The sequence below is a fragment of the Lepisosteus platostomus genome, chromosome 15, assembly GCF_059453375.1.
Source record: "Lepisosteus platostomus isolate fLepPlt1 chromosome 15, fLepPlt1.hap1, whole genome shotgun sequence".
NCBI classification, from domain to species: domain Eukaryota; kingdom Metazoa; phylum Chordata; class Actinopteri; order Semionotiformes; family Lepisosteidae; genus Lepisosteus; species Lepisosteus platostomus.
In genome coordinates this window covers 5032034-5059537 of record NC_142625.1, presented here as the reverse complement: position 1 = coordinate 5059537, position 27504 = coordinate 5032034, and the positions used below count along the sequence as shown (strand labels likewise).

Genomic DNA, 27504 nt, shown 5'->3' with positions numbered 1-27504 from the left:
CCACCTGCCTACTTAAACCAACCTGACCCACCACTCCTTGCTGGGATTTACCTAGCTAGAACTGCATTGTTCCCTGTTTGCAAGATTTCTAGGTTTTTGGCTCTGACCACTGGCTTTGTCTCTGACTTCATCTCTTGGATCTCTACTGGGTTATTGTGGATTTACTGGTTTTCAACCCTGACTTCCTGACCCACGTTTTTGGATAAACTCCTGCTGGTACATTTGAGTTCAGAGGATTCTGCTTAGGGTCCTTCTTCCGCACCGTAAAGTTTACCGCATGGACAGAAACCACCAAGCAACCAGCAAACACAAAGGAGGAGGCATTGGCTTCCTGGTCAACAGTAAATGGTGCACCGACGTGGAGGTACAGTAATCTCTAAATCCTGCTCACCGAATCTAGGACACCTGACCATAAAATGTCAACCCTTTTACTTGCTGAGGGAGTTTTCCACCACCGTTATTACGTCCCTTTACATTCAATCTCAAGCTTGCGCGAAAACAGCACACAGCGAACTCCACGACATTATCAGCAAGCACGAAAACTCTCACCCGGCAGCCGTCTCAGTTGTAGTCGTGGACATCAACCACTGCAATCTGAGAAAAGTACTGCAAAAATACATTTAGCATGTCACTTTACCGACAAAAGGAGGCAATATTTTGGACCACTGCTACACAACAATAAAAGGAGCATACAAAACGCTTCCCAAACCGAGTTTCGGTAAGTCGGACCACATCGCTCTCCTGTTGCTTCCTGGGTACAAACAGAAGCTAAAAACCTCTCCCATTGCGAACAGGTCAGTGCGTTGTTGGTCTGAGGAGGTGGAAAGCAGGTTAATAGACTGCTTTGATAGTACAGACTGGAATGCATTCAGAGCTCCTGACAGATTTAAATGAGTATACGGGTGCGGTCACCAGCTATATTAAATACTGCGCCAAGATTTGTGTACCAGAAAAGAAAATTAGGACATTCAATCACAGGCTAGAAGGGCTGGAGCCAGGAGATCGACACGAACAACATCCCTGCCTGATGAGCTGAACCATTTCTATGCCCGCTTTGATGCTCTGAACACGGGCACTGCTGAGAAGACCACAAGTGTGCAGGGTGAGTTTGTTCTGAAACTCTTAGAGGAGGATGTACAGAAGACTCTGAGCAGGGTGAAAACCCATAAGGCTGCAGCGCCTGATGGGATACCACCTCGTGTCCTGAGGACATGTGCAGCCCAGCTGGCCACAGTGTTTACGGACATCTTTAATTCCTCCCTGTCGCAGTCCATTGTCTCCACCTGCTTAAAAAAAACACTGCTGTTCCACTCCCCAAAAAGGCAAAAGTGACGTGCCTGAAAGATTACCACCCAGTAGCATTAACATCTGTGGTGATGAAATTCCTTGAGAATGGTATTGTCACACATGAACACCTCCATCACAGAGTCCCTGGACCCCTTGCAGTTTGCCTACCAGAACAACACACCAGTGAATGATGCTGTCTCCCTGGCTCTACATACAGTACAGGAATACCTGGACACTGAGAACTCATATGTGAGAATGCTGTCTATGGACTACAGTTCAGCATTCAATTTAGTCATATCCAGCCAACTGGTGACAAAGCTCAGAGGACTAGGACTGTGCAACTCTGTCTGCAACTGGCTGCTGGACTTTCTAATCGAGAGACCACAGGTGGTGCGGATAGGTAATAAAACGTCAACACCGCTCACCCTGAGCACTGGCACCCCACAAGGCTGCTTTCTGTGTCCAAGATTGTACTTCCTAATAACCTGGATTGTGAACATGGACATTATCTTGAAGAAGGCTCAGCAGTGCCTCTATTTCCTGAGGTCAAGCAATGGGGGATGCCAGTATCTGTGTTGGTGAACTTCTATCGCTGCACCATCAAGATCGTCCTCACCAACGGGATCACTGTGTGGTATAGCAACACCTCTTCTCTAGAGAGAAAGGCATTGCAGAGAACGGCGAATATGGCCCAGAAGATCATTGGCTGTGGTCTCACTGAGATTAACCAGCTCTATGAGGACCGCTGTCGTGGTAGAATTCTGTCCATCACAGAGGACAGTCACCACCCCGGGCATGAGCTCTTCACCCCACTGCCCTCAGGCAAGAGACACAAGAGCATACGTACACTTGCCACCATATTCTTTAATAGCTTCTACCCACAAGCAGTCTGATTGGTGAATGTATTTGGGCATGCCCCTTGGACCACACCTATCTGCAGTCATTGTTTACATTCAAACTGTTTACTTGTTTGCTTGTACAATGTCTACTGTTTGTTTGTATAATGTTTTGATGCACTGTCTGCACTTTGTGTTTTAGAACTTTTTTAACAATCGAGAGACTTTCTGTAAGTAAGAATTCCATTGTACCAGTACATGTACCAGGTACATACAGTATGGCAATAAAGTTCAAGTTCATGTACAGTAGCATTGGTGTGCTTTTGAACATTCAAATCCTAAAAATCCAGCCAGGTGTAATTGCAAATAAGCAAAGAAAGGGTTCTAAAACCAGATACTAGATGTTTTTCAACTAAAATCTGTGGAAATTTTCACAAATAGAGGTTGTTAAAGTGCCTGTGGTTTGAAGGCTCTGTGTGTTTTTCTCGCAGTTCTTGACAAGTAAAACATCATGCCTCAGAAATGGGCATTTTAAAAAGAGGGTTGTGAAAACAGTGAAAAATCACTCTGAACAAAAAACAAGCAGTTTGAAATTATTTATTATTCATAAATTAATACTATAAATATTAAGAAAGTTCAAAGCATTTAAAAACGTTATTATATTTTGGTACTTTTTATTTTTAGCTACCACTCTTCTCCACTTTTTTGTTGTTTTTCATTCTCAGAGAGATTCAGCCTTGTCTCATTTTATTTTTCATTTTTCTTGCAGTGGTCTTTTTAATACCACTTTGTTATGCTACTTTACAATTACAATCATGAAATACATGTGTACCGTTTCCTTTTAAGGTTTGTTGTAAACCAGTTTTTACTCCCTGCTATTGACAGTATTCACGTTTGGTAACTCATTAATGACATAATATTATTTTTAATATTTAGCATGTTGTGATATATATCATATCATTTACTAGTTTATTTTTAGAGGTGTCTTTATTGTGTTAAAAATAACACTTGTGCCCTGACTGGGAATCAGACTTGTTGACAGGCGAGTACTTTACCACTGTACCAAAGCGTCACTTGGTAATGAAGTTAAAATAACCACAAGCGAACAAGTCAAAGAAATTGATGCAGATTTGTATGAAGAAAATATGGTCCTATTACCAACTGTATAAACATATTATATTTACAGTAGGTCCATAAATTAATAGCATTAATGACATTCAGAAACTATTTTTATTGTCAGCTGCCAAAATTTCTTTAGTTACATGATTCCATATTAAGTACATTTTAAAACGTACTTCAAAGTTTTTTTACTACAATAACGACAGCAACTATTCATAGAAAAGTTTAAAGAATTCTTACTTTTTATAAAGTACATAAACTTCAAGTGGAGAAGCAGGAGTTGGTGTAGTAGAGACAAGTAGCACCCGGACTGCATGGAGAACCACTGGGAACGAATCCCTCAACGGGAAAGAGAAAGAACCCCTGACTAGAGCAATCACTTTGAGAGGCATTGAGAAGGAAGAGAAAGCTGCTTGAGAAGGAAGTGAAAGAGTCGCTTTGAAAGCGCTGCCTCACGACTGGGAGCTGGAGAGGAGGGGAATCAGTAAGTTATACCTGCTGAGTGAGGGTCAGCATTCATATCACCCTGCAACTCACAACTAGCAACCCACTGAAGCTCAGCAGGTGTGAGCCTGGTCAGTACCTGCATGGGAGACCTCCTGGGAAAAACTAAGGTTGCTGCTGGAAGAGGTGTTAGTGGGGCCAGCAGGGGGAGCTCACCCTGCGGTCCATGTGGGTCCTCATGCCCCAGAATAGTGATAGGGACACTATACTGTAAATATGCGCCGTCCTTCGGATGAGACATAAAACTGAGGTCCTGACACTCTGTGGTCATTAAAAATCCCAGGGTGTTTCTCGAAAAGAGTAGGGGTGTAACCCTGGCGTCCTGGCTAAATTTCCCATGCCTCCTAATAATCCCCCTCTATGAATTGGCTACATTACTTTGTTCTCCTCCCCCCCCTCCCACTCCGATGACAGGTGGAGCGACGCGCTGGTTGGAGTATTTCTCGGTCGCAGTTAATGGCAACGTCAGCTCAAAGATTTGGTTCAAACCCCCAAATGGAGACTGGTGTGCTGACAAGCAGACCCTGCTGATGTGGGATTAACGCTAGGAAAGAGAGAGCTGCTGAGTGAGGCCAGTGAGGCTGGGGGTCCCCTTTGACTTACGCTGACAGAACCTCCCCAGGAGGGGTTAAGCTGGTGCTGCCAGCCTGAGGTAGGGGCAGTGAGCTTCACTGACCGCCCAGAGGGTACCTGTGTGCAGAGGCAACATGACAGAAAGAGGAGGATGCATGTCAGCGGGGTTAGGGCTTAAATGGGAAAGAGAAAACTGAACGATAGAGGAAGGGGCGGAGTGCTCCCAGCATCTCCCCTCGAACCTTCACCTGTCCCATTTAAAATTTAACCGGTTTCCATTTAAAATAGTTAGAACGAGCACGTCAAAACTTTTCCAAAATAACCAAGTGACTTAAAGATTTTGATGCAGAAAATGTTTATGAAGAAGGTGGAATACTGTTGTGTACTTTATTTTTTTAAATTTATTTTTTGCTACCACTACCAGCTACTGGTAGCTGGCATGTACATTAGGTATAATATGTTTATATTCACGACACACCTGAAGAAGGCTCCACGGCCGAAACGTTGTGTTCTCTTTCTTTTTTTCAGCATGGAATAAATCTATTACTTGTTCCTTTGCAGCCTACGCATCCTGACGCAGCTACCCACCTGAACTACTAATATTATTAACATCGCCTATGACATTCAGAGACATTATACTTCTGTTGCTTTTATCTTCAACTACCAAAATTATATTACATAATTTCATATTCATTTTCCATATTAATGTAGGGAAACATTTAATGAGGCAATCTTTTCAGTAACATCTAACACACGACAGGTGCCACCTATCGATCGTCTTTGGCCTGTGAAACATTCTGCCATGCTGCAATGCCATGCGGTACAGCTAATGCAGTAATCAGGATTAACACACGTTCTGACTGTATGTTTGTCAATGTGTTTATCAAGCTGCTGTGAATGCTTTGTTAGCCCAAATATCCCTGTCTTTTAATGAATAGTGATGCTTACCTGTTTTTTTTTTCTCAGTCATCTTCTATTTCTTGAGTATAGTCCTGCCTGGTGGGCTGTACTCCAGGCTGAGATGATTTACCAGGAATCCATGGCTGTCAGATTAGTGGATTGATGGGTGGTCAATTGTTGTTCCTATGATTTCATTCCTTGTAAACCGTAGATTTGTCATGTTACTTGATCTTTCCTTTTTGTACATTTCTGCTCCCTGAACATTGAACCGGAAAGAATCTGTTCTAACCTTTTCTTTTCATTTGGTAATTGTAGGATCAGAAATAGCTGGGATGAAGGATACAAAGGCAGAAAGAGAAAAACAGTCTGAATTGGAGGAAAGATTCTTGATTCTTACCAAACATTCTCACAATGGTATCATTGATATGGTATGATGGAGCCTGCTAGCAGAATCTGTATGTTACTCTGTACCCATATAGTAGTAGGAGCTGTGAACTCCTGCTGAATTCACAAACCTTCACGCTTGCTTGAGCACAGATGCTTCTCCCCTCCTGTACTGAACTCCCATCTTCTGTACTAAACTCCCTGATGGGGACAGAATGTTTACACTAAACTCCTGATAATGTTTTAAGTGCTTTCTGAGTCCTGGAGTTTCTTGAGAAAGCTACCTCAAAGACAGGAGGGGGAGGGTGTAGAGAAAAGTATATATAAGCTGTGTAGAGCCATATACCCTTTGAACTTCTATAGATACTATTATACTATTATGGTTCCTTGCATGCATACAATAAAGCTTGTCTTGACGAACGGACACTTCAGGCTTGAATCTCTTGGTTTCTACAGTTAAGAAAGTTTTGATATAGTGTCTGGCTAAAGAGTCCAGATATATTTCTAAAACAACTTTTTATATCATTTTTTCAGGAGTCAATTGACAAACCAGAAGCCATCATATTTAAAGATGAGCTTACCTTCACTGGCACAACTAAATACTACATTGGAGATGGAAAGGATGTGGATGAAGACCGTATTTTTATCCGGGTAAATAAAATTGATATTTTTAATGTTAACCATACAAATGATGATGCAATAATAATAATAGCTTACACTTATATAGTGCTTTTCTGGACACTCCACTCAAAGTGCTTTACAGGTAATGGGGACTCCCCTCCACCACCACCAATGTGCAGCATCCACCTGGATGATGCAACAGCAGCCAAAGTGCACCAGAACACTCACCACACCTCAGATATCAGTGGGGAGGAGAGCAGAGTAATGTAGCCAATTCATAGATGGAGATGATAAGGAGGCCACGATTGGTAAGGGCCAATGGGAAATTTGGCCAGGATGTCGGGGTTACACCCCTACTGTTTTTGAGAAATGCCCTTGGATTTTTAATGACCACAGAGAGTCAGGACCTCGGTTTTACGTCTCATCCGAAGGACAGAGCCTGTTTACAGTATAGTGTCCCCGTCCCCATACTGGGGCATGAGGACCCACATGGACCACAGGGTGAGTGCCCCCTGCTGACCCCTCTAACACCTCTTCCAGCAGCAACCTTAGTTTTTTCCAGGAGGTCTCCCTTCCAGGTACTAAGCAGGCTCACACCTGCTTAGTTTCAGTGGGTTGCCAGTTGTGAGTTGCAGAGTGATATGGCTGCTGGCAATGATACATTTAATTCTTTAGGGACAAAAATGATGCTCCACTTTTTGCTAAACATATTCAAATAAACAATACCGAAGGCTGAATCAGAATGAGACCTCAAGTTGTTTCTCTCCATGCCACTTAATCAAGGTCTCATTTGGCAAGAGATTTATGGAACCTGACTTTTGTAAGAGAAGTCACAGTCACAGATGTCATACACAGGCGTTTTCCATCTCCAGCACATTCTCCAGGTCCTTCTGTGACCAACTAATAGCAGCAGAAGCAAGAAAGCAATGTCTAAGATTTCCCACTCAAGACTTGGAAGGGAGGCAGCTGTTACTGACGGTCAACAACCCTTTGCGTTTCAGTAGTTTTTCAGGATCCACTCTGCTTACTTCCGAGTGATAGGAAAGATGGACTAAACATGATCTGCCACTACACAATAGCCAAATGCAGTGGGATCACCTTCGGTCAAACAAAACACAACGGATTGAAATTTGGGGTTTGGATCATCAGAACGCTTATGCATTCTGAATGCAACACTGCTTTGCGGGCTGATAACTCCCAAGATATGACCCTGACAAGATATGATAACTCCCAAGATATGACCGTGACATGGCTGCCCAGAGTGAAATACAATGAGCTGGAGAAAGGCAATGCAAGGAACATGGAAATAGTTATACTTCCTTCTGAAAAAGAAAACAGGAGTAAGGATGTCAGACTCATGGATCTGGATATGCCATCAAAAATGAAATTATCAACTGCCTTAATTGCACACACGGAGGTCTGGCCTGGGTAAATGGTTGTAAATCTAATGTTCAATAGATTAAGTTCTAACTGCATAATTTGTGCATATTTAATGTTTAACACAAGGATCCTTTTGGGGGTAATGATAAGGCTGCCAGGTGAGTTACATGAAATACGCTATCCCTTTAGATTTGCCAACCAGTGTGTTTATTAAAAATTGACTTCATTCATTCTGGGATAGAAGAATCATCACTCAATTGATTTAATTCCAGGAGAAGTTGGCTGAACATGTAACAATGACATGCAAAGATGAATCCAGGCAGGAGCTTCAGAAAATGAAAATTGCCGCTGTTAAAACGATCTTGGTGTATGCGCCGTGCAGATTTCTGGATGGGGGAAAGGAATTATTAGAAATGCCTGGATCCGATGAGTCAGACCCTTTAGCTCGCAAAAACATTCAAGATGCACTTGCAGAGGTAAGAATTCAATTTCCAAACCCTTGATTTTTGTTCTTCATTATTGTATCCTAATTCCTATTGCATTGTACTTCAGGTCTACTCTAAGCTTGTTACTCTTTTTCCTGTCCAACTCCCACACAGTTCTGTTGCCTCTCTGGGACACTTTCTGCCATCTCATATAGGACACCTGTTTGATTGCATCTGGCATAAGATCCTTAATTTGATCTATAGCTGTCCTCGTCAAGCATAGCTTGTTTTTGTTTTGGGACCTCTTTGCAGAAAAGGCAAATTCTCTATATCTGGGAATTTATCTGGCTTTTCTGTGCCACGGTGTGATTCATCACACTGCTCAAAGAATCTTCACTGGCACTTGTGGTGCCATAGATGTTAGTGAAAACATTGGCTTCTTTTAATCTGTTGTTGAACCTCTTTTAAATCTACTTAATATGAAATATTAATATGGAAACATAAAACGTAAGGTAAAGTTTGGTAGCAATGGTAGCAGACAATGAAAATTATTTCTGAACATCATTAATTATATTTATTTTTGAATATCAATATATTTATATAGCTGATAGTAGTAGCATATTACACTTTCTGCATAAACATCTGCATCTAATTCTTTTACTTAGTCCCTTGTGGCTATTTTGGTTTTGACAACATTTAACTACATTTTGCTATCCTAATTGTTGTAATGAAATATGAAACACTTGTGGTTTCATTAAAAGTCTTGTGGAAAATGAAAAAGGTAACCCTACTGTTTTTAATTTGTTTTTAATCCAACCAGAGTGACGCTTTGCTTTAGAATTTTCAACTCCTGGTAACAGTTGTACTTTGAATAAATAAAGACCCTTTCTCCTAAAGTAGAATATAATAAAATATGATAATATTATTTACATTTTATTATTGTTATACATCACAGTATGTTAGATATTAAAGCAATATAAACAACAAACGTGAATAAAACAATGATTGACCTGACCTACCCATGGCCCTGACCCCTTCTTTAGTTACTTCTAAGTTAGTCAAGCTTTGACCAAGCCACTATAGAAAGCATGAGAAAATCTAAAAGAAGCATCAATCTCGACGTTTTTTCAATTTTTCAGTAATCTGTCATAAATCAACGCTTGGGTTGGGTTAAGTGTTGTGACTAGACTAATACTTATTTGCCCAAATTAATCAACAGATTTTTATTATTTCTTATTTATGTATTGTTTCTGGGAGACCCTTACAAAAATGAGTTAATTATAATTCCACACTAATACAAAATAGTGAAGGCACATATTAGATGTTGCTTCATGCTAAATTGGAAGGATTTCTTGATTCCAGAAATGTAATCATGCAGTTGAAGGCTTCATTATGAAAGGCTTTACAGTTTGGACATCAGTTGTGTGAGGCATCAGTGAGTTCTGACACAGGGTGTTTCTTCTGATTATTTATTATGGTTAATTAACTTCATGGTAAATCATTTAGTCTTCATCAGCTCTAGAACACAGCATAAAGAAACACAGAGAAGGAAAAGAAAGAAAAGGAGAAGAGAGAAACCAAGAGCAGACAGAGTTAAGGAATACCAGCATCCTCCTCTTCCTCCAGGCTTGTGCCATGCAAGATGACCTTATTCGGATTAGTGTTAGAAACCAAATTCTGGTAAATGAATCATAACTTTTTTTTTAGAGAACTTGCTATCCTGTTTATTTGAGGATATTGGGAAATTCTAATTTCCTTAAATTGTGAATCCTCAGGCTACAGTCAATCTCTCCGAGTTGCATTTTTAGAATAGGGTGTCTGCCTCCCATTCACTATTGGATATCCATGCAGGAAGGGAGATTTGTGTTCTTGTATTTAGGACCCAGATTTGGTCTCTTTTTGCCTTATTTAGGTTCTATTGTGTTGCAGGTCACAGAGCTAACATTCAGAGTTTCTGGGTCTATAGGATGTAGGTTTCTGGAAAACAGATCTATATACGCATTTTTGTTTAGTATTATGTGTTATTATATTGTAAATAATTTGGATGTCAAGTTTGGCTTTGATTTGATTATTTTTCTGCCAGAAGTGTGCCGGAAAATATACAAACTTGCATGCCTCAAACTGTTACCTACGGCTTGGATATATTTTCTTAAATTGCTCTGTTATCCTGTCCCCGATATTTTGTAACTATATAAAATGAAAGAATGTGTAAATACATACAGTATGGTGTGACTCTCCATTCTCAGTAAACATTTTTGCAATGTGTCTTTTAAACACAGTGATTTTGTTGTTAAAATTAACCTTGTTGAGTTTTTACACTGTTTTTCAGGCCAACACAGTTCTGTTTATGTCACAGTCATCCTTTATTATTGCTGAAGCTGAAGTCAAAGACATCCTTTGCAACAGTCAATTCTTAAGGAACCTGGAAAAAAATCCTGATGACTACAGTCTGATTTTCATGACTTACCCAGAGAAGGTACTAACTTTGTATTTACTACAGAAGTTAAATGAGGCCCTATATTATATTTTAATCGTACCTTGGGGTTGTACTATTCCATTCATCTATTGTCTAACCACCTCCTCCAATTCAGGCTCGCGGGGGGACTGGATCTTATCTCGGCATGCAACAGATGCAAGGCAGGGTACACCCTGGATAGGAATCCAGTAAATCACAGACACACACACACACTCACACCTAAGACCAATTTTCCCAAAGGCCAATTAACCCACCAGCATGTCTTTGGACTGTGGGAGGAAACCAGAGTACCTGGAGGAAACCTACTTGAACACAAGGAGAACATGCAAACTCCATCCAGGTCAGGAATGAACATAGGGCCTCTGCAATAATGTTGCGTTTAGCAATACTAAACACTGCACAACTGTGCCACCCGTGGTTATAGTAATATTGTTAAAGAAATGTATGGTTCCCTTGTGCTGGTGTTCAAAACAAAATATTGGGGAAACAAAAATCCCATCTCAACTCTGCAGAGTATAAAGGCTCTAGAACATTCCGTCACTCTAATTCAACATGAGTCAGTTTTCTTTCATCCACTGCTGTGAAGTTTGGAGATGATATACAAACGTTTACAGCCTCCTAATGTCCATCAACGTACATACAAAGTTCAGAAATCTTGCATCACTTGGTAAAAATTGAATAATCTGGAAGCTGAGAATTTCGTTGGGGAACAGTGTTTTTATTATGAAGTGAAGGGACAGAAAAAACCACCACAAACCATCACATGTCAAAAAAGTCTACAGTAGCTCCTTTTTGAGCACCTTACAAGCTTCTTCAGGTAAGGGGCTAACATGCCGGGCAGCTAAGCCGTTTACTTGTATCAAATAAACCAAAATTCAGTGTCACACAGATTACATTTCACACTGGATACTTGGTCCACACAGAGCCCCTTCCCTCTGTCTACAGACTGCAGCTCTCACTCGCAGACTGACTGGCTTATTTTGGGGGTCTGCCTCTTGAATGGGAAGGCATAAACCAAGATGTATTGAAGATGAGAGGCAAAAAATCCAATTAGAGCTGTTGCAGAGAGAGTTAGATATTGAGATTCCTTGAAAAAGAAACTACGTACTTGAGGAGTAAACAATTCACATAGACCAGGTCATCCAGCAAAGATGACAGCAGCTGATCACAGATAAAATCATTTTAGAGCGCCGAAGAAAACCCTAAAATAAGAGCCGAAGAGATTATAGGCATTCTATAGAGTGCAGTGGTGAAAGTGTCTTAGTGCAGAAAAAACATCAACAGGACAATTACAGTGCAGGATGAAAAACTCATTTTTTAAAGCACAACAGGTCTGGCAGAAACATTTATTTACAGGACAAAGATAAACCTTATAACAAAGTAAAGGAAAGATGGAAAGGAATAGAGAAACGCATGACTGCCTCTCTGATCCTTATTTACGGAGCAACTGGTGATGGTCCAAAATCATTGGTCGGCAATTCACCCTGCAGCAACGCAATGAACCAAAATGTGCATCACACTTAACCAAGGAGTTCATCAAGAGGAATTGCTTTTGAGCTGGTCAAGTCAATCTCCTGATGTGTCTCTTATTCAGCATGCATTTTAATTGTTGAAGAGGAAACTAAGGTCACAACTTTAAAAACATCTCAACAACTAATAACTGAAAGTAGCTGCAGTTAAGACACTTTTTACCATATATATATATATCAGTATATGGTTGCGACACAAATTTCACTCAAGCATTACAAGAGTTACATTGACTGGGATTAGTGTACTGAGCCTCATAAATACTCCATAAATACTCAACAGACAAGTAAATGTTCATGTTTATCATTTACTTTTTGTATTATAAGCTTATTTCTTGAATCCAAAAATGACAAAACTGAATGGAAACATTGAAATTGAAAATACCTGGCCAGGCGCATATCTGATCGGGTTTCAAACATCCCATGGAGAAACGACTAGACTTTGCATACTTGCTGGATGGTAGCAATATAAAATCGTAGGTATACTGTGTGTGTAGTATAGGGACTGTGGAAAACAAACAAAAAAAGGCATAAAACAAAAACAAAACCTGATAGTTATATAATAGCAAAAACACACCACAGAAGAAGTAAGAAAACCCAGTAAGATTTATTCCCTATCACCTACCATCTTATGGACAACCATAAACAGTCTCAGGAGCAAAGATGATTTATTTTTACTTATCGTTGATAAAACTCTAAATACGTGACAGAATAAACAATGTCCAACAAGGAAATCTTCTCCAATCCATATTTTTAGGTCTGGTTTGAATATAGCAGGGTAGTGATGCAATGTATTTTCTGTTGCTGCTTTTTGAAAACAAAGAAATGATATCAGAAATAAGATCAAAGGAGCACCCCACAGCCAAAGTTAAAAACAATTCACATCAGCCCACAGACTTACTTAACTGTATACTGAATACTGTATGCTACCCAAAGATCTTGAGTCAGCAAGGAAAAGCTGTAAAACAAATTTTATTTCAAAGCAATAACCTATTTTCCAGAAAATAAAAAAATTATAGGTGTTATTGATTGTTACAACTGACATATCACTGCTCTGTATCTTCACAAAACCAAGAAAGGATAACTGATGAAGCTGTACTTAAAAAGGTGAATACATGTATTTTCAGTTTATGTGGTAAATTAAATTGCAATAATATAATGTATTGTGAAGATAATTACATACACCGAGATAGAACATGGGCTGCTGACAAGTACAATACGAGTTGTAAAAGTAATCTTTTATTGCAGTTATTTCAACATGTTTCAGCCTCTCCCTCAATACATTTACCTACCATTCTGGTCCTTGAGTAATTTTTCAATCTATTTTTTTTTCAGGACAGTTACATGCAGTTTAATGAAGAGGATGACATTGAGAATTATCCATTTTTGAAAACACAAGCGCAGAAATTAAAGATGGAGGTTGAGAAACTTGATAAGTGTCTTGAGGTTTGTTTACCTGATTTTTTTTCTGCAACTTACTTCAAAATTTGAAGAATTTTAATAGTGCTGATGTGTCAGTACAGTTTAATGCCAGCATGAATAGTACATTTTGCATTTTCTTTCAAGAAAAGATTGTCATAAAATCCTAGAGGGCCAGTTTTACTAGAAATCAATCCAAATTGAGAGATGTGGTCTATCAGAGATGGCAAGAATGGCAAGAGAATGGCAAGAGATGTGGTCTATCAGAATAACAGAGGAACGTGGAAGTTAATACAGCTGTCTAATATACAGGAAGGAAAAAAAACATTAATTCTGTTGATGTGCTGCATGACAGGACATTTTTGTTAAGCAATCATCTTTTTTTGAGAGTTTCCTGTCAGACTGTAGTCAATGGATGAGCTCATGAAAAACTGCCAACAGCTGTAGGGAGATACTGTATCCCAACAGAAACACACAGGACAAAATTAGGGCATCACAATCACACCAACCAAACCATATAGGAGAGTATAATGATAAAAGCATGCCCATATTTTAAATTAGTCAAGATTAACAAACCATTACAGATTGTAGTGATATGTATAATAAAATGTAAGGGAAATATATAAACTGTTCAAGTAACACCATGTGGTGTGCAAGTCTCCTCTGGTAAAAGAGTTATTATTCCCTTTCAGATCTTGTGGAATGCTGTTGAATCGAATCCAGAATAAAAACAGACCACTAAGCATTTATTGAACTTCATAGAATATATTGAATACATTATACATATATTGAACATTTATAGAACATTGAGTGCTTATTAAAATAGAAAAATATTTTCCCCAATTCAATTGAAGTAAAACAGATTAATCAGTTTTATCAGTCTCTTTTTCAGGACTGATATTGCCACAAGAGAAAAAGATCAATTGCAACAGAATGTTTAGTATTGTGTCTGCTGTTCAAATCATTAACTGTAATAAAGGAAAAGCAAAACTATGGTTTTCTTTTTCAGACACAATTATCAGAAGCAGCCAAAAAGAGAATTTCTTCATGTGTTGTTTTGCCAGTGTTTCATTCTTCTCTTCTGATGCAAGAGGTAATGATTTATTTGGATTGTATTCTCTAGAGGCCTTGCGACAGGCCTACCTCTCCTCAGGTGACTTGTTAGTCCTGAGCATATGGACAAACCACTGGGAAAAGATACATATACTGCTCAAAGTTTTCTAGGTACAAATGAATGAAATACAGTACCTAGTAAGATAACAACCGGAACACCAACTATTACAGTGAAGCATTTTGTTTCTGAAACTTAGGCTAAATTAAACCATGTGAGAGAGTGACTCACCCCTTCACAAATGATCAAATTAGTTATCTCAGCACACTACAAGAAATGAGCTTTAGTGGCAAGTAAGATGAAACTGATATGCTCACTTCCGTGCTCTGCCACAGACATACAGTATATCATCTATCCATTTAACCCATCCATTCATTTTCTAATTCAGTGCTTCAGGGGAGCTGGAGCCTATCTTGGCAAGCAAGTGTCTTTAAATAGGTGAATTCGGGCTCATGGTTAGACTTGTCCCTGTTATGAACACTCTCTTGGTTAGAGGTCCTGGGGATCACTGGAAGAACAAAATTACAACCAGCCTGTCCATTGTGGAAAATAGACAAGGTCTTTACACCCACATGTTGAGAGCCATGCGAGACATGTTGGGGGATAGGAACCCTGTCAAGGTAGTTAAAAGGAAAGTAATAGCAAACACAACTGCTGCTGTGACACTGGCTACCTGTTTAACCAGCTGATAGGTTAGGTTAAACAGGTTTCACTACCAGTAAAGGTTAGGTAATTTGTTAATTAGGTCAAGGAGAGAAGAAAAAAGGTTAGCCGTTTTCGCGGTTATGTGGTTCACAATCCCAGAGGGGGTTTGGGTATCAGGGCTTCAGGTCCCTGCGGCTGGGTTTGGGAGGGGCAGTGATACGTCTGGGCTGCTGTTGCCATGGAGACAGCAACATTTGCAGGAGCAGTCAGCCTCCGGCCTGCTCTGCGGAAACGAGGTCTGGCCACCAGTCTGTGTGTCGATCATCTGATCTTTCCCATCTTTAATCAGCCTATTCAAGGTATTATTCTCCACTAGATCGATACTGCGACATTGAGCTCCTAAGAGCCAGCAGGTATGCAGAATCGCCGGCAGGTCCGAGCGTCTTCAATATTTACTGAAGATAAACACCAGCAGCAAAGTTTAACAACTTACAAGTGTTCTCTAATATCCTTTGGATCTAACTATGTGAGCAGAACCCAGAAAAGGCTTTTTTTCACCATTACAAACCTTCGTCATAATAAACCGGTGATAAACAATAAGTACCACAGAGCACATTTCATAATATTTCACCAAAAAAAAAAAATCTTTCCAGAAAACCTTATATATTATATCAAACGAAAATAGAAAACTGGGGCTTCACAAAACCTTGTTCAGGACCAAAATACACCAAGGCAATCGATCACAATAACACTTTTTTTTGAGGTGGCGCAGTTCAGCAAACTTTCAAAGTGGGTCGATAAGTAATACTGTAGATATCCCAGCAAACCAAGACCGCAAAAGCAAAAACAAAAATAATATCCCATGTTTTTACCTTGTTAGGGACATCTGTAGGAGCAGAACTATACTGCATCCACCAAGTCTAAATTTACTCATCCCCAGGCTTGGAGGAAACTGAAAGGTCCTGAATTTTCAAATGACCACTTCAAAAAAGCTGGTCTGATTAGTTGAAAACACTGTCATTCATTGTATTTTCAGCCATTTGGAGGCCTTGGGGATGGGACTTCCTCTGAGTAGAGTAGTTTAAGGACAAAGCTACACAGGATAACGGCGCCATTGTGGCCAGATGGGAGCTTCTGGCTGTATTCTGGCTGTAATCCAACTATCAATTATTGACACTGCAGGTTGTAATCAATCAGATTCTTATCAGTTGTCATCCTTTCACACCTGGAGGGTATTCTAGAGGGTTTTTGTCACTGCCTAACAGCAGAAAAAGTCTCCAGCAGTGCCTAGAGGCTTTCTATAGCAACTGCAATAGCTTTTACAGATTTTTATTGAATTTCAATCATTTTTATACATTTTCTGGTGATATGAGAAATTTCATTCCATTTTTTTCTAATTGATTAATTTGTCCTAAATTTCTATCCATGCTAGTAGACACTTAGGGCAAGGTCTACAGGCATCTTCAGCTTTCTGGCAGGCCCCAAAATTGAAAAAAAAAAAAACGATCTTTCAAGACAGAAAAAAAATGTTTGCTGTTTTTTTCTGTATATTTTTGTCTTGTGAGTGGACACAGTGAGAGAGAAAAGAAATTTCAATTCAAAACCTGAACCAGGCCTCTGCTGTGTTCTGCTGCAGAAATAAAATATTTAAGGACAGAAAATTCCAGGTGGAAATTGGCTCTGGAAGACAGGACCAATAAGAGGGTACAGTGAAAAAATTATTACAAAAGCCCCATCCTTTAAAATATTTTAAAATCCTTTAAAATGTTCCTACTAAGCACCATGTCTGCGATATCCCCTTATTTTTCATCACTACTACATTTTACTAATGTGAAAATAGCTGTCACTAAAAATATCATTGTGAAAGTAAAACCAAAACTATATGAACCTTAAGCCTTACCTTAATACTGTGTTCAATAACAATTAAAAGAAAGCTGATAGTTATTGTAGTAGTTGTACAGAAAGGGGTAAGGAGTGTTTGGTACAGACTCAATTTAGCTTTGCTGTGAATTTGGCTGCCCTGGGGCAAAGCAAGCTGTGATTCAGTGAATTCTGACGATTCAGACTCAGGAGAGGTTTATAGGTGGCTAAAGAGAACGCCTAAGGAAAAACAAAAGTTTTATTGTCTATTTTATTGACTGTCAATCAATCTTTGTTGATCTCTTTGCCTCCTACAGGCTAGAAAAGTTGTTTTTAAAGCCTAAACACCATAAATCTGCTGCTCTATTATTGCCTAAAGCTTAATATCAATAAAGCTTATGGAACTTTTGTGCTTTTTATAATGTTATCATCATTTTATGATTTTATTTTGGAAGGTGACCATGTCATGCCCTGACTTTACACAAAAAAAGTCAAAACAACTGATCAACTCAGATTTAGTATAGTATTTGAAAAAAAAATACTTCTGGAGATAGAAAGTGAAGAGCTTGTGTTGCTTCTTTTTCGGTTTAAAATATTTATTTCTAGTGTGTTTACCAAGTAAGAGATAACAAAATCTGTTATCTGAGACTTGGCCCAAAGGTTAGCTTCACATGCAGCAGTGAATCAGGCCTGTCTGTACTTCTCAGGAGATTCCGGAATGTTTGTATTCCAGAAAGGAATGGCTCCTGGATGCCCAGAGTACAAAATATGGTGGTCTGCAGTAAAGTGAATTTTAGTAAATTATTCTTGCTCCATTTGCTCATCTTCCTCCATATTTAGTTGCTTCCTGGACCAAAGACAGCTACATAAATGCTGTCAAACATTGCTCCTAACAATCTGGGTGGGGCAATTAAGAGAGCAAGTGATCCCTCCCACCCCTCCCAGTGACAATAATAAAAACGAGTAAGATACATATGAACAGTCACATTGGGGCAGACAGAAGGGAGATGACTTGTGTTGTATTTCATTCTGAAAGATCAAAATGTTTACTGTATCTTTATATTACTTAACTGTTTTCAAAAACAGCTGTCAAAGTAGAAATCTTTAACAATACCACGAGTTCCCTTTTTTTGTTTGCTTTTATTCCCTGTACTTAATTTCCAGCGGAAAAAAATGTGAGTTCATTGTTATTTGTAGGGTAAGGGTTAAAGGAACGTGTAATTAAACCTCCACAATGAATAGAGCAACAACGCATACTGTGTGATAAGAAAAATGAAGTGAAATAAGAGACAAATTAGCACTTGCCAAGTACAAACATGGTTGTCCTTAGAAGGCCCTATGTTATTCTTGGTGTAAAATGTGTGCATATCTAGGTATTGTATTTCACTCGGGATATTATTTCCAACTTCATTTATAATATTTCAAACCAGTACAGTGATATACAGTTTCTAAAATGCATGAGTTATTAGTGATACTGTACGAATATGATCATTATACAATTGATGGCATCCTGTGTGTGCTTTAGTGTGTTTTGCCTTTTTTTTATAGGGTGACCCAGATAACATTGTAGAACATTTCAACACAAAACTTCAACAAACAGGCATATGTAAGATAATGGAGGAACTTGACAGCCCTGCATTTCACAATATGAAGACTTATTTGAAAGATGTAAGTCTTGGTGTGCTCTTAGCACACATATATTTAATATGTGTAATACATTATAATATAATATAATAATATATTATTTGTGGTGTTTATATGTTCAAATGGATTGTACTTAGGATTAACATCTACCAGTATTAAAAAATGTGGAAAACATTAAAAACAAACTAAAGGGAAAAAAAATTCTGAAATGTTTAAATCTTAAATCAGCATCAGTACAATTTTATGCAACAAAAATTAAAACATGTCAACGAAACTCTCTTTGTACTTTTGACTATTATTAAATTGTATTGATTGCACAATTACAGTGCATCATTTAATTGATTCATTATGTTAAATTTGAATGTTTTATTTATTGATTTCTAGGCAAGGCACACTTTGGTCGAATTACTGAACAAAACTGAAGAATACTCCTACAAAAAGAAATCTGATGCTGTGCAGTTGTTAGTGAATCAGCTAAAAAGAAGAAGGTGGCTTTTTTTTTACTTCTTTTGTTTTTAGGATTACAGTATTGTTTAAAATGGTTATCATTTCATAATCATTTTTAATCCTCATCCATTTGAGAACATGCTTCAGCGGCTCTTGTGAATAAATATGACAAGCCTCCCTGTGCAGCTTTTTGACCAAATCAGAGAACCTTCAGTTTAATTTTTAGTAGCTGAATTACAAATCTGATGAGAAAATACAGCTACATAGCATCATATGCAATTTCTATTAATATATTGTCCTTGAAAAGCCCCCTATTATATCAGGCATCTATTTAGGATCAGAAAGATGCTCAATCCTGGTTCTGGTGAAGAGAAGCCTGTCCCAGAAACACAAGGTACAAGGGAGAACCTCACCTCAGGTGTCAATGAACAGTTTAGAGAGCATTGAGTTTACCAACTAGCACATCTTTGAAAGGTGAAAGAGAATCGAAACACTTGGAGACCTTGCGGAGAACATGACACCTCTAATAAGAAGGACACTATAGAGTGGAAGGGAATTTGGGATCAGGAATGTCTAGTATCCCATACTGTACAGTATGTTGTTGCAGAAAGTTGGAAATACGGCTCTGCAGCTGGAGATATAGGCAAAGGTGAGGTTATCTAAATGGTCAGGGAATAAAAACAGATCGATTGCAGGCTTTTGAATAAAGGTCGTGCCGGTTTAAAAGACGAGAGGAAAGAAAAGGAACAAAGTAATAATAATAATAATAATTAATTATAATAATTCCTTATACTTATATAGCTCTTTTCTGGACACTCCACTCAAAGCGCTTTACAGGTAATGGGGACTCCCCTCCACCACCACCAATGTGCAGCCCCACCTGGATGATACGACGGCAGCCATAGTGCGCCAGAACGCTCACCACACATCAGTTATCAGTGGGGAGGAGACCAGAGTAATGTAGCCAATTCATAGAGGGGGATTATTAGGAGGCCATGATTGGTAAGGGCCAATTGGAAATTTGGCCAGGACGCCGGGGTTACACCCCTACTCTTTTCGAGAAACGCCCTGGGATTTTTAATGACCACAGAGAGTCAGGACCTCGGTTTTACAGCTCATCCGAAGGACGGCGCCTGTTTACAGTACTTGGCATGAGGACCCACATGGACCGCAGGGTGAGCGCCCCCTGCTGGCCTCACTAACACCTCTTCCAGCAGCAACCTTAGTTTTTCCCAGGAGGTCTCCCATCCAGGTACTGACCAGGCTCACACCTGCTTAGCTTCAGTGGGCTGCCAGTTGTGAGTTGCAGGGTGATATGGCTGCTGTAAAAGGGACAGTAAAAGGGACACCTGGCTCCCAGCCGGTATGAAGAAAAAAGAGGCTGGCGAGTCGGTGCAAAAAAAAGGGAAAAATTAAAACGGAGAAAATGTTTTAGAAATGAAGAATAGGAGTAGAAAGATTAGAAAAAAGGGATGAACTAGACTATAAGGGGAATGTGAAGGCTAGGTATGCAACGGTTAGCTCTAATGACGGCACAAAGATTTGGGTTCTGAACAGATTTAAGTGTGCTTGGGAACTGGATCAGGAGTCTGATTGAAAGACTGAAAGATGTCCCAGCCTAGTCTGAATGACAGGTTAAGCGCTCGTGGGAACAGCAGGACACGAGTCGGTCCCGGCCCGGTCATTCCAGTTGTCACTTTGAAATCATGGGAAGAGTGTTCTCTTTGTTATACAACATACTTCAGGAACGTCACCGGCCACCTGCTTGTCACACACTTGGCAGAAACAGATCTGTTTGTCGGTGTGCTCCAAAGTACTTTCCCAGTCCTGTATGCAAGAAATTCAGGCCATTGGCCTCCTTGTTGTTTGCACAACTAAAACAATCAGCTGTTTACGGAACCATATTGTGTTCAGTAAATAGACGATTAAAACAATAGGTGAATATAGACATTGATAAAGCATAAAGAGTATAGTGACAGTGTAGGATTTTGAGAAAGAGTGATTTAGAACACAGGGAATTACAGACTGGACTTTTTTTGCATATTATTTTTATGATGTCATAACAAAGCTCAAAATGTGGTGTATGATGTAAAATCTAATTTGCTATCCCATTTTCCGGTTCATTTCCCTTTGTTTAGTTTCAAACAGGTTTGGGAGGACAACTTTACATACCAGCATGAACAAATAATGATACAAACTATACGTAGTCTGAAAGAAACAAGAGAGAAATTCATTGAAGAGGTAAAAAAAAAGTTAAAATCAGATTTTTTTGCACTGTTATGCAGTATTTTCCATGCAAAATGCATTTATCTAATGTGTTCCTTGTTGTAATAAGTTTTATTGTTAGCTAATTGACGCTTGTTTTGTATTTGTTATAAATTCTAAAACAAACCTAAAATCTCTGGTTTAAAAGGTGGTCTTCATCTCTGCAATCTTCAGCGATGGCATTAGGAAGTTAGAGACATTTCAGTAGCAATACATATAATAAAAGTCCCACAGACAAAACCTATTTACGTGCATGTTTAAGCCTGATGTTTCAGGACAGGATGTGTTGTTTAATCACTATTGCTTGTTGATTAGAACACCGTCTTTCCCCATCTGGATTTGGACATTTGGAGAGCACAATTAGCTCTTAGCGAGTCAGTGTTGACCCATGGCGACCCTATGGACAGCTCCCCCGTCACTACCCATAGAGTTTTCATGGCAGGATACGGAAGAAGATCGCCAGGCATTTCTTCGGTGCAGATAGTGTGAGTGTTGTTGCTGTTGTCACAGAAATGTGCCGTCAGCACTGCCCCATACTGCTGCTGCCCAATATGGGTAATTGGAGGACCTGGCACCCGGTGTGGGACACAAGCCCACTACCCTGAGATGATGAGTCTCATGCTCTACCAACAGAGCGAGTCGGGGCTCAAGGGCTGATGGAGGTGGACTTAAATTGGTTATGCTCAGATCTTAAGTTAAGTTTACATTAGAGAAGAGGTGGAAAGATTGAAAACTTTTTTTCAAGGAGGAACTGAGGGTGCAAGGTGTAAATCCAGATAGTGTAGTATTTCAAGTTAGCTGGAGGCAGTGATATAAAGGGGAATTCAGGGGAAAAGCAGAATAAAGAGCAACTGGACAGAGATCCTGGTAGAATTAAGGACTAAGAAGGGTTTTTACTTCAAATTGCAAGTAGGAGAAGTGTAAGGACCACACTACCGAAGCTAGTTTGAGAAGACATGAAATAAAAGATCACCTGTGGGGTATAACCTGCATGGCATAGTTGAGGTGACTCAGCAGAGACAGAAGTTCATTGTGTGCAGAACGTACAGTGGTGCTAAAAAGTTTGAGAATTTTCTGAATTTCTGCATAAATTTGACTGCAAAAATGTGATCAGATCTTCATTTCAGTCATAAAAACAGATAACGAGAACCCAATAAAACAAAGAACACACAAAGGGATACACTTTTTCATTCATTTAATGATCAAAATGATCCAACATTAAATGTCTTTGTCGGAAAAAGTATGTAAACCTATGCTTTCAGTAACCAGTGTGACCCCCTTGAGCAGCAATGACTTCAAACAAACGTTTACGGTAACGGTTGATCAGTCCTCCACGTCAGCTTGGAGGAATTGTGGTCCATTCCTCTTTACAGAACTGCTTCAACTCAGTAATGTTGGGGGGCTTTCTAGCATGAACTCCCCGCTTTCGGTCCTGCCACAACATCTCTATTGGATTAAGGTCTGGACTTTGACTCGGCCATTGACAGACTTGTGTGTTTAGGGTTGTTGTCTTTCTGCAAGCCCCATCTTCTGTTGAGCTTCAGTTCACGGACGGATCTCCTGACAGTCTCCATAAGAATTTGCTGGTACAATCCAGAATTCAAAGTTCCATCAGTGATGGCAAGCCGTCCTGATCCCATGGCAGCAAAACAGCCCCACACCATGATACTGCCCCCACCGTGTTTCACGGTTGGGATGTGGTTCTTATGTTGGAATGCAGTGTTTGGTTTTTGATCAAACATACCGTTTCTAATTTAAGCCAAAAAGTTCTATTTTCAACTCATCCATTCACAGAACATTCTTCCCGTAGACTTCTGGCTCAGCCAGCTGGTCTTGAGCAAACTTTAAACTGGCAGCAGTGTTCTTCTTGGAGAGTAGAGGCTTCCTTCTTGCTATCCTCCCATGCAACTATTCTTGTTCAGTGTTTGCCTGATGGTGGGCTCATGAACACTGATATTAGCCAGTGCTAGAGAGCCTGCAGATCCTTAGACATTACCTGGGCTTCTTTGTGATCTCTTGGAATATTATAAGCCTTGCTCTTGGAGTGATTTTTGTTGGACGACCACTCCTGGGGAGAGCAACAATGGTGTTGAATTTCCTCCATTTGTACACTATCTGCCTGACAGCGGACTGGTGAAGCCCAGAGTCTTTAGAAATTGTTTTGTAACCTTTTCCAACCTGCTGAGCATTGACAACTCTTTTTCAGGGGTCCTCAGAAATCTCCTCTGATCGAGGCATGGCATGCGTTCACAAACCTGTGTGGTGAAGACCAGACTTTGGTAGTGAAGACTCAGGTTGATGTTTTTTAAATAGGGCAGGGCCACCCAAACTCACACCTGATTGTCATCCCATTGATTGACACTGCTGACTCTAATTATGCCCTTAATTGACTTGTTAATCCTAGAGGTTCACATACTTTTTTCCGACAAAGACATTTAATGTTGGATCATTTTGATCAATAAATGAATGAAAACGTATAACCCTTTGTGTGATCTTTGTTTTATTGGGTTCTCTTTATCTATTTTTATGACTTAGGTGAAGATCTGATCATATTTTAGGTCACATTTATGCAGAAATCCAGAAAATTCTAAAGGGTTCACAAACTTTCTAGCACCACTGTGAGTGACAGACGGTGGAAAGACACAATGGGATGCAGTCATGGGGCAGAGAGTGTAGGGTCAGTGGAAATGAGAATGTTATGAGGGAGCGGAACAGCTGGCATGATAATGGAGACTACTGTTGTGGGTTGGGCTGGGGTTTAAACGGGTATCGAAGTGCAAAAAAAGGGAGCTACTGTATAGTGAAGGAATGGAGCGGCCAGCTCAAAGGAGATGCTGAGCTATATTAACCTGTTGACTTTGCAAACTCCTGGTGTGAGTTAAGTGTGGGGGACTAACTGCTGGGTAGAGAGAGAAAAACACAAACTCCCATTGGGAGAAAAACTCTGGGGGTCTTGGCCCAATGGATGCCCCTCCTCGGGGCAGCTAGTCATTTTATCAGGTATGGGCACCGGCTCTGGACTCAAGCTGTAATGCTGTAACTGAGAAGACACCACACTGCCCCAGAAGCAGAGGTGGCTTGGCACTGCCTGCCTGAAATTCGGTTAAGCCACAGTGGAACAGGGTCTGAGGAGGTGGCATCAGGAGCAACAGAGGACAAGAGGAATGAACTTGAGGACGCTGAGGATAGAAACACAAACAAAACAGGATTCCAAGTCATTGGGCAGCTGCTGACTGAGCCAGAGGTAGGACACCGTACAGACCCTGGGCCGAGGAGGTGGTGACAGGAGCTACGGAGGACAAGAGGGAGGAACCTGGGGCCCAATCGGACGCCGGAGAATAAAAGCAGGAGAAGAGGCAAGATTAAATTAAAGAACATGGAGGAAAGACGTTCAAGCAGGGAGCTGTGTCAGCATGTGTAGCCTGCAAAGGAACAAATAAAGGCTTATTCCATGCTGAAAAGAGAAGAAAACAAACATTTTGCCCGTGGAGCCTTCTTCGGGCGTGAGGAAAGAAGGAAAGGATGCAGCATGAGGCTTAAGATTCAGAAGAGTGAGTTTAGACAGGACAATAAGGAAAATAAGAGAAAGCAAAAACAAAACAGATACGCCTGAGAAAGAATGACAAACGGAAGAATGGGCTGTCCTGGGGTTTGCAGTGACTCAAGGGCTCAGGGGTCCTTTGGTCTTGCTGCGTGCTGAGTGACCACCATGCTGAATAACCACAGTTTATTTATCAACTTCGGAGTTAAGAAAAAACAGCATTTCGATTAAATAGGTTTGTGAGAAGCCAGAAAAATGGCCTTTTCTTTTCCTGTATTCTGTACTTTTCTCTTCCTTCCTCCACACCAAAATCATTGATCACTTAACATAATATATGGTATATTTTTTAGACTTGGCTACTACGCTGCACTTTCATTTAGTTGACATGAGGATTTTTGTTTTACCTTGGAATAAATATTTTGCTTTCAGCTATATTTTTGATGTTTGCCTTATAATTATTTTATAGGTTGTCAGTTTGCTGGGTCAGTGTGCCCAGGACGCAAAATCACAGTGGGATGAAAACAAAGCAAGTGTGCATAATCTGAGGATATTTAATCCCTACTACAGTGGAAGACATCCCTGTTATAAGGTAGTATATTTTGTATTTCCTAAATATTTTAATGTCCTAATCATGTTCACTTCTTAGCCCAACATTTTAATTATTGTTGTTTCACCAAAAGTGCACACAAGTGGAAAATATCTTAGGTCGGAGACAAGCAATTTACATAAATATGTCAGAATTGCACTTACTGTACAAAGTGACAGAAATAAAATATTTCATGGTATTTAACAACATTATTTGCTGATTCTTTCATCAGTTAACATCTCGGCATAAACATAAAAGTAAATAACAAGAACGGATCTCACAGTGCTGCTCACTGTCCTGAAAACTATGGTCAAAAGAGCAAAAAGCATCAAAAAGCATCATCACTACTGTGATTTAATTTTAAATTAGCTTTTAACGTTTCCATCCATATTCCACTGAACTCGTAGGAGAAAGTTTTAGGTTGTACAATTATTTAACACTTAAGCTGCTTTTCTCTTTATTAATGTTAGTTTCTCTTAAGCGTTTTCAAATCAGGGTACAAACGACAAAAAAAGAGGAGAAAGTTTCATTAATTTTCCAGGCTCAAAAGACATATTTTAGAAAATATCAAATTGTTTTAGCATGCTTTATAAGTCACTTGAAGAGTGTTGATTACAGGAATTTTACAGATTGTTTCTTATTGTGTGTTCCCCTACAGCTGAAGTTGTTTAACATGGCTTTTGGAAAAATTGAAGACCTGGACTTCTGTAATTTTCTGGCTGATACTAGGAAAGTCGTGGAGAACTACAAGGTACTGTATTGCCATGCCAATGCAAAGATACACCACTCAAAGCTTTGCTTTTGCTTCTGAAATAAGACCTGCATAACATTAACTTGACAGAATTTTGCCCTAAACTTATGGACACAAAGCAAAAAGTCATTATTATGATTATGATATTGTGATTTTTTTATGGGCTTTATGGACATCTGTTGCATATCTAGGATATAAAGGGGTGTAAAATGGCTTAAGGAAATTAAAATAAAAACAGTAATTATTCAATTTAATAAACTAAACAGAATTTTTTTAACTTCTTTTCTTTTTCTTCTTTTTACACAGAGAGACAGCTCATTCATATTTCAACTAATTAGTCAATATACATACACATATAGCAATTAGTTTAATTCAACAGATAAACACCGTATAACGTGAAAAATTAATGAGGTGAACCATTCAGTGATCATGAATTTTTACTGAAAATAATATACTGTTTGCTTTTTCTGTAATCATAAAATGTTCTGAAACTTTCTGAAAAATTATCATTGAACTCAGGATTTGCAAGGTGACTGTAACAGACAGGCCCCACCACTCTGTGAGCCTGTTGTATACATGACTGCACATACTGTATATTTTTACTCACTATCACTCTTTTTTATTTACACATCTAGTCACACACAGTCCTCAGACACACTAACTTTCCCTTCTTTCACACCCTGTCTTCACACCACACTTCCTGATCTCCAATCAGCTGATCCCTGATTTCAGCAGGAAACACCATTGCCCGAAGTTCATCACCATCTCCCCCACACTTGCATCGCCCATTTTCACAAACTCAACGACCACTTCCTCCCTTGCCAGCCCAGCGCACTGGCTGTTGTGCACATACTGTATTTCTGTCACTTGGACATGACAGGATAGAAGAGAATACCTTCTTCAGTTCAAAAGCTCTTTTCCGTCCGAGCTCTTTTGGGTTCTTAGATATCACACACTGGTCTTCTCCTCCTGCTGTATTTCTGCTCACCTTCATACTGCACACCATTCATGGTCACATTCAAACATGTTGCTAATACCAACCAGCCAACACCAACCCTTCCACTACACTACCTGATAAACTGCTCTACTGCATCAGTGAGTCCCTAGTCAACTGCAGAACCACACCACTTGTGTGCACAACTTTCCCGGCACTTCAGCACAGTTGAACAGCCTGCAGATTCTCTGTCCACACCTCTTTGCACTC

At 39.6% G+C, this 27504-nt stretch overlaps 1 protein-coding gene and 1 long non-coding RNA gene across 7 annotated transcripts in view; one reads left to right on the top strand and one right to left on the bottom strand.

Moving 5' to 3' along the window:
- Positions 1-27504, bottom strand: part of LOC148647728 (uncharacterized) — a 492485-nt gene that overhangs the window by 110083 nt on the left and 354898 nt on the right. The gene's annotated exons all lie outside the window — the stretch shown is intronic.
- The window catches only part of LOC148647738 (uncharacterized), a 187194-nt gene that overhangs the window by 47395 nt on the left and 112295 nt on the right, over positions 1-27504 (top strand). For 3 of the 6 annotated variants that reach the window (XR_015926656.1, XR_015926657.1, XM_088607662.1), the window contains exons 10-13: positions 5535-5647; positions 6138-6254; positions 7877-8080; positions 10359-10505. Coding sequence is in view for 3 of the 6 variants with exons in the window: in XM_088607662.1 (XP_088463788.1) it covers positions 5535-5647; positions 6138-6254; positions 7877-8080; positions 10359-10505 (581 nt within the window). In the remaining 3 variants the exon portion in view is untranslated. Of the gene's footprint in view, positions 1-5534; positions 5648-6137; positions 6255-7876; positions 8081-10358; positions 10506-13366; positions 13478-14459; positions 14544-18614; positions 18735-19094; positions 19199-21295; positions 21399-25429; positions 25553-26207; positions 26301-27504 lie in introns of all 6 variants that reach the window. The other 3 variants (XR_015926655.1, XM_088607660.1, XM_088607661.1) reach the window with 2 other exon arrangements.